The 7,021-nt window shown below is 44.8% G+C and overlaps 1 protein-coding gene across 1 annotated transcript; it reads left to right on the top strand.

Moving 5' to 3' along the window:
• Positions 1-731: 731 nt before the first annotated feature.
• Positions 732-5,429, top strand: ccdc59 (coiled-coil domain containing 59). Its single transcript, XM_049566255.1, has 4 exons — positions 732-965; positions 1,347-1,719; positions 4,809-4,917; positions 5,025-5,429. Exons 1-4 carry the CDS (start codon positions 818-820, stop codon positions 5,190-5,192), a joined length of 798 nt encoding a protein of 265 aa, XP_049422212.1. The 5' UTR covers positions 732-817; the 3' UTR covers positions 5,193-5,429.
• Positions 5,430-7,021: the final 1,592 nt, after the last annotated feature.

Raw genomic sequence — 7,021 nt, 5'->3', positions numbered from 1 at the left:
CCAAACGATATAAACAGCTTATCCAAAGCTGGGTCAAGAGCACAGCACGCTGAGTAAATATTCCAGATGTCCCTCTCCCCAGCAACACTTTCCAGCTCCTCCTGGGGGCCCCCAAGGTGTTCCCAGGCCAGATGAGATATGTAATCCCTTCAGTGTGTTCTGGGTCTGCCCCGGGGCCTCCTACCAGTGGGACGTGCCCGAGACACCTCTAATGGGAGGCGCCCAGGAGGCATCCTGATCAGATGCCCGAACCACCTCAACTGACCCCTTTCGATGTGAAGGAGCAGCGGCTCTACTCCGAGCTCCTTACCCTATCTCTAAGGCTGAGCCCAGCCATTCTTCTGAGGAAACTCATTTCGGCCGCTTGTATCCATGATCTCATTCTTTCGGTCACTACCCAGAGTTCGTGACCATAGGTGAGGGTTGGAAGGTAGATGGACCAGTAAATTGAAAGATTTGCCTTCCGGCTCAGCTCCCTCTTCACGAAGACAGTCTGTCACAACACCTGCATCACTGCAGACGGAGTGTCTTGTAGGGGGTACTGCGGGAATATGGGGTACTGGGGTTGCTGCTACAAGCCATTGAGTCCTTGGCACAAAGTCAAATTCATTTGATTCATTCTGATTCATTTCTAAACCAATTTAATTAGGATTTCTGACTTTTTTTTATTTATGTGAGAGAATGTTTATCTTGTCCTCCGTCAACGATTTTTCAGGTCTGCCTCGCATACGTCATCACCCCGCGTCCTACAGCATGCAGTCTGAAGCCCGCATGAGCGTTATAAACATTTCACTTTCCCTGGCAAGTTTTAGCTCAAATGGCACCGACAGATCAGAAAATGAAGAATAAAAAGTTTACAGCTAAAGGTGGCAACTGGAAGAAATCACAAAATAACGCTCCGGGTGTCAAGAAGAAGAGGAAATGGGTCCCCGAGCACAAAACATACGAGGGTAGTGTTAAGGAGGGTACGTTTCTGCTAAACGCAGCTAAAAGCTACTCTGTAAAAGTAGTAAGAAACAGTAGTTAGATAATTTATGGGAATTTGGTGTATTTACTTTGCTGTATAGGAAGAGAAAGACAGCCAACAATGGGGCGCAGCCTGTCCATACATCTGTGTAGTTTGCTTCTTAGATAGCCATGACGCCAAACTCAATCAAGAAATCTTTCAATTTAAGCTGTAACTTCTAAGTGACAAACTTTGGTCTAAGCTAAAATCTTTTTAAAGATATTTTACAAAGTGGATAGGTCTTCTAATTAATTCGGCTCATAAAGGTCCGCCAAACATTCCTTTGTTTAAATAAAATATCAACTTGATGTTTCATGGTGTGCCTGTCTTCTACCCTCAGGTCAGGGGTTTGCTATAAAGAGGAAGCAGAAAGTCAAACATGAGTACAACAAGCTGCTGCGGAGAGAGAGGAAGAAGAACCCTGAGTCCAAAGCCATGTACAAGGAGGAGTACCCAGAACACCTCAGGCATCTGTACATGGCCGAGGCAGAGAAATTGAAGAACGAGGCCTGGACCAACAGACTGAACAGGAGTAAACTGAGAATTAAGGGGCAGGAGAAGGATGGAGAGACAGCAGAACATGATGCTGCTGCTGCTGCTGCTGCACACCAGAGTGAAGCTGCTGATCCAGATCCAGAAGTTACTGGTGGATCTGTGCAGACAGATTCCGCAACTGGGAACCCTGAACCAGCAGCAGCCTCAGAGAAAGACAGGTGAGAAACATCTGGACTGCTGAGCTCCCCAGAGACAGAGGTCAACCTGGAGAGCTCTGCTGTTATTACTTTACAAGGTGTCTTAATTATTTTTTGTTCATTTAAACAAATAATATTCCTATTATTAATATCATTCGACTGACCATCAGTCACTTGAATGTGCAGTACTCCATCACTGCAGCTTCTGTCAGCTGTCAACAAGCTGTCATCTGTTTGCAGCCCAGTCGATGTGACTTATCGTCAATCGCGAGATTGCAATGATTGAAAAAATATTAAGAGCAAAGGAACATAGTGTGTACAGAGGCAAAAACAGAATAAAAAAACACATGAAACACAAAATACTACAAATAAAAAAGTACTAATCAGCTGTTTAAAGGGAAAGCTTGCCTTTAAAATATGTTTTAAATCAGTCATTTAAAAACAGGCAGGTCTAATCTCCTCTTTTGTTTTGTTTTCAGTTAAATCTTTATTAACACAATATTTGTGACATTGACGTGTCAGTTATAACAGTAGGGCTGCAAAGATTAGTCGACTAATCGGTGACTAATCGACTATTACAATAATCGGTGACTATTTTAGTTGTCGACTAATCGGTTTGAGTCGTTTTTCACAGAAAAGTTCTATAAAAGTACCCCAAAATACTAGGGCCGTAACGGTACATGTATTTGTGTCGAACCGTTTGGTACGCGACTTTCGGTTCGGCACGACCCTGTACCGAATTATTGGGCGCAGGACATTATTTTCTTTTATTTTGTTTTAATTTAATTCCGTTTTTGCGAGCCGAACCATTTAAAATATCTAGTTCCCCGACGGACATAATTGAGTGACGGACCGAGTCCGACCGTAAATCTCCGCCTTCACTTTGTACAGCGCATTCTCGCATTTTGACAACATGGCAAGTGAGCCTGACGAACCTGAAGACCCACCCGCAAACCTTAAGTCCTCCGTTGGGAACCCTTTGGTTTCAGGGTAAAATACGAAGATGGAAATAAACAAGTGGACAAGACAAAAGCAGTGTGCCGACACTGCAGAACAGCGGTCGGGTAGGTACTTGGAGACACGTCTAACATGCTAATAGGGCTTCCACTATTAGTCGACTAATCGATGACTAATCGACTATTAAAATAATCAGTGACTATTTTTTGTTTAGTAGTCGGTGAACTAAAACCCTTTGGTGTGAGTACGAAACAAGACATTAGATGACGTAATTTTGGGGTTTGGGAGAGACAGACTGCCATTTTTCAACATTTTAACACATTTTTCGATGAAATGATTAGTCGACTAATCGAAGAAATAATCAACAGATTAGTTGACAATGACAATAATTGTTAGTGGCAGCCCTACATGCTAACGCATCTAAAGCGACACCACCCAAGTTTGAACGTTAACCAGCACGACTAGAAAAAGCAATCTGATGCAAATTACGATATTGTCGTCGTTTAAAAAGAGAGCGTTTCCCTGACCATCGCGCTAAAGAAATAGCCAACGCCATTGGAGTTGAGTAAAATTGTTTAAGTTGCACTTTAGATATAAGCATGCACTTTAACAAAGTGGGAAAGCTAAGTACGTTCCAAGTAAAATTGAATCTGAGCAGGCTTTAAATCTGACCAGCTGCACTATACTTTTTATTTTAATTGAGTAAAATTGTTTAAGCAGAAATTTATATTTATATTTTTCATTCAAAAAATGTGTTAAAAAACAGCAGGATTTTATTTTTCACTTTTATATTTCTATTTTCATTCAAACAAATATTTAATAGTTGTCTATTATTTTCATTACTGTACTGAAAAAACCAAACCTTGACTTGTGTACCGAGGTACATACCGAACCGTGATTTTTGTGTACCATTACACCCCTACAAAATACTCTTATTGCAGCTTCTTACATTCAAATATTGGCAGCTTTACACACTCTCCCATGACGGTGAACAAAAACCCTTTGGCGAGAGTATGAAACAAGACATTAGATGACATAATTTTGGGGTTTGGGAGAGACAGACCGACATTTTTCAACATAAAATGGTTCGTCGACTAATCGAAGAAATAATCGACAGATTAGTCGACAGTGAAAATAATCGTTAGTTGCAGCCCTATACAACAGCATAATAAAATGACTGGGGAAAAAAAATAGCCAGCGAAACAGAAGCCCCTTTTACACAGGAATTGTGTAAATTTGCAGGAAAGCCCAATCAGTCTTCTTTCAGCATTGACGGTATAAAAACAAAATCGGGGAGTGCGGCAAAATGCCGCCTACCTACTTTTGTTTATACAGAATGCGCCTTTTTTGGGGCAATGGGGGGTGTGAGCAAGTAACAAAACATGTAGCTCAGTGTGTGACGTAAACAGTGACGTGGGAGGGAAGCCGCGGCTGGTCAATCCTTTGGCGATTCTCTCGTAAGTCGGCCGGTTCTTCACCGTCCCCGTTATCTGACGGTTAATGGCCTCTTCGTTTGCGAGGACAAGGAGGACGTGCAATTTCTTGTCTCCCCAGTTGCTCATCTTTACAGTGTCTGTCAGGTTTGCGTTTCCCTCTTGCTACTAGCTGCTCGCTAATTCCTGCTATCAGCTGTTTCCTGTTTATCCACTGCCAGTGAGTCATCAACAGTCCCTCCCGTTGTGGAAGGCCGCCTCAATCTTTTTAAACTAAAAGGGTTCCATCAATATGTCTACCCTACCCTGCCAATCTGGCTCTGTGTGTCTAAACGCTCGCAGCTTGCCGACAAAACGGCCCAACATTCGCAGAAAATCTGGCAGTGTAAAAGGGGCTAAAAACTGCTGGGGTAAATACACATTCTTACAGCCTGAAGGATCAGTGTATCTATTGATAATTATTCCAGTCCAATGTCCATTTTTCCCATTTTCTTTCTAGCTGTGCTTCTTGTAGCCTCAGTATGTGTCTATCTCTCCATTTAAAAGATTCAGAATCAGATCCTTCCATGAGAATTCCCTCTAGATTTGCGAATTAGTGGTTGAATGGTGTATCTTCCACATATTATCACAATCTTCGTCTAAAATATATTCTTCCTTTGTTGATGTGAAAGCAGATTGAGAAACACAGAGTAATGCTGCCTTCATGATATTCTCTTTCAGTCTCCCAATGAGCAACCGCATGAGGAAAAAACTGCTGAAGAAGACGTCCTACCAGAAGACAAAAGAGGACTTTGAGGCAATCAAAGAAAAACGAAAAAAGAAGAAAGAGGTGACGTGTTTTTATTATTGTTAAATGACTTCAAATGAAGCTGCAGTCTGAATTCCCACTGACAGGTTGTCTTCTTCTTCTGCATGTATTTCTTTGTGTGATCCCAGGAGTACCTGAAGAACAAGCAGCAGAGAGAAGAAGCCATCCAGAGGTACAAACAGAAAAAGATGGAGACGTTTCAGATGCTGAGCAAAAAGACAAAGAAAGGACAGCCCAACCTGAACCTCCAAATGGAGTATTTGCTTCAGAAGATCACCAAAGGAACTGAGAAATGACTCAGAGCTGATACTGGAGGATTCATGGGAGATCGGTGGACCTTGTCTTAATGTGACCTAAGGACGATCAGGACTGTGCTTTGCGTTATACGTAGAGTGGGAATCTGAAACCAATGTTCCTCTTTTCCTCTGCATTATGGTGTATTTTACTCAGACCACAAGATGGCATTGTAGGACATGAAGAGATGGAAACATGTGAGACATTTTTAATCAATAAATGATTTAGCTTCCTGTAAAGAGCTGTTGATTTCGAATGGCCAACACATCCGGGTTGTAGCTGATTACCATGAAACACAATAATCACTCAGTGATCAGTTATTGAGCAACACTCAACTACACTGCTCAGAAATGAAGCTTAATGGTCACAGTCTAACACCAGGTCAGTCAAACGTCAAGGAAAATAATCTGTCCATTTAGGAAGCACAAGTGATTATAAATCCGTTTCAGCTGCTTTGGTGCAAATGAAAGTGACAACAGGTGCTCACTACTGGTAGCATTAAACAGCACCTGCAGCCCAGTCAGGTTGCCTAGGTAGTCCAGCTTTTCACCCATAGGAGTGGCCGCAAGAAAGTTTGTTGTGTTTTTGAGCATGGAGGAGATACCAGGAGGCCTGCTGTTATACGAGGAGAGCTGGACAGGGCCGTAGAAGGGCATCAACCCAGCAGCAGGACCAGTATCTGCTCCTGTTGGCTCATGTTTCTGACCAAACTATCAGAAACAGACTCCATGAGGGTGGCATGAGGGCCTGACGTCCTCTAGTAGGACCCTGCTCACAGCCCAGCACCATGCAGCTTGACTGGCACTCGCCAGAGAACACCAGAATTAGCAGGTCCGCCAATGGTGCATTAGTGAGTCTGGTCTAGCCTGTAACATCATCCAGCATGACTGGTTTGGTGTTGGGTCAGTGATGGTCTGAGGAGGCATATCCCTGGAGGGTCACACAGACCTCCATGTCATAGCCAATGGTACCTTGACTGCTGTTAGGTACCAGGATGGAGTCCTCAAAGTGAGTGTCAGACCTTATGCTGGTTCAGTGGGCCTTGGGTTCCTCCTGGTGCAGTTGGCCCTGGGTCCCTCCTGGTGCAGTGGGACCTAGGTTCCTTCTGGTGCAGTGGGACCTGGGTTCCTCCTGGTGCAGTGGGCCCTAGGTTCCTCCTGGTGCAGTGGGCCCTAGGTTCCTCCTGGTGCAGTGGGCCCTAGGTTCCTCCTGGTGCAGTGGGCCCTGTGTCCCTCCTGGTGCAGCGGGCCCTAGGTTCCTCCTGGTGCAGTGGGCCTTGGGTTCCTCCTGGTGCAGTGGGACCTAGGTTCCTCCTGGTGCAGTGGGACCTGGGTTCCTCCTGGTGCAGTGGGACCTAGGTTCCTCCTGGTGCAGTGGGACCTGGGTTCCTCCTGGTGCAGTTGGACCTAGGTTCCTCCTGGTGCAGTGGGACCTGGGTTCCTCCAGGTGCAGTGGGCCCTGGGTTCCTCCTGGTGCAGAACAGTGCCTGGCCTCATGTGGCCAGAGTGTGTAGGCAGCTCCTGGAAGACGAAGGCACTGATGCCCTTGACCGGCCCTATTTATCTGTGCATCTGACCCCACCAAGTATCGCCCCACCGTCTGTCCAGGAGGTCACGAATGTCCTGATCCAGGTCTGAAAGGAGATCCCCCTGGACAGCATCCGCTGACTCATCAGAGGAGAGGATGCCCAGACATTGCTGGGAGTGCATACAGACACGCAGGGGTCATGATTTTGAATCCAGCTCTCAGTGGGTTGATCATACTGGTTTCCGTTGACTGTTGTTACATCATTTTGTTCTCAACAAATTCTACAGTGTACATCAGTAAAGAT

Source organism: Epinephelus fuscoguttatus, linkage group LG22 (genome assembly GCF_011397635.1).
Source record: "Epinephelus fuscoguttatus linkage group LG22, E.fuscoguttatus.final_Chr_v1".
NCBI lineage: Eukaryota > Metazoa > Chordata > Actinopteri > Perciformes > Serranidae > Epinephelus > Epinephelus fuscoguttatus.
The sequence above is the reverse complement of the archived record's forward strand: the minus strand, read 5'-3'. Positions and strand labels throughout refer to the sequence as shown.

Coding starts and splice junctions, on each gene's coding strand:
- ccdc59 (XM_049566255.1), top strand. CDS start 818: ATGGCACCGACAGATCAGAAAATGAAGAATAAAAAGTTTACAGCTAAA. Junction 1,720..4,808: donor GCAGCCTCAGAGAAAGACAG/GTGAGAAACATC, acceptor ATTCTCTTTCAG/TCTCCCAATGAGCAACCGCA. Junction 4,918..5,024: donor AACGAAAAAAGAAGAAAGAG/GTGACGTGTTTT, acceptor GTGTGATCCCAG/GAGTACCTGAAGAACAAGCA.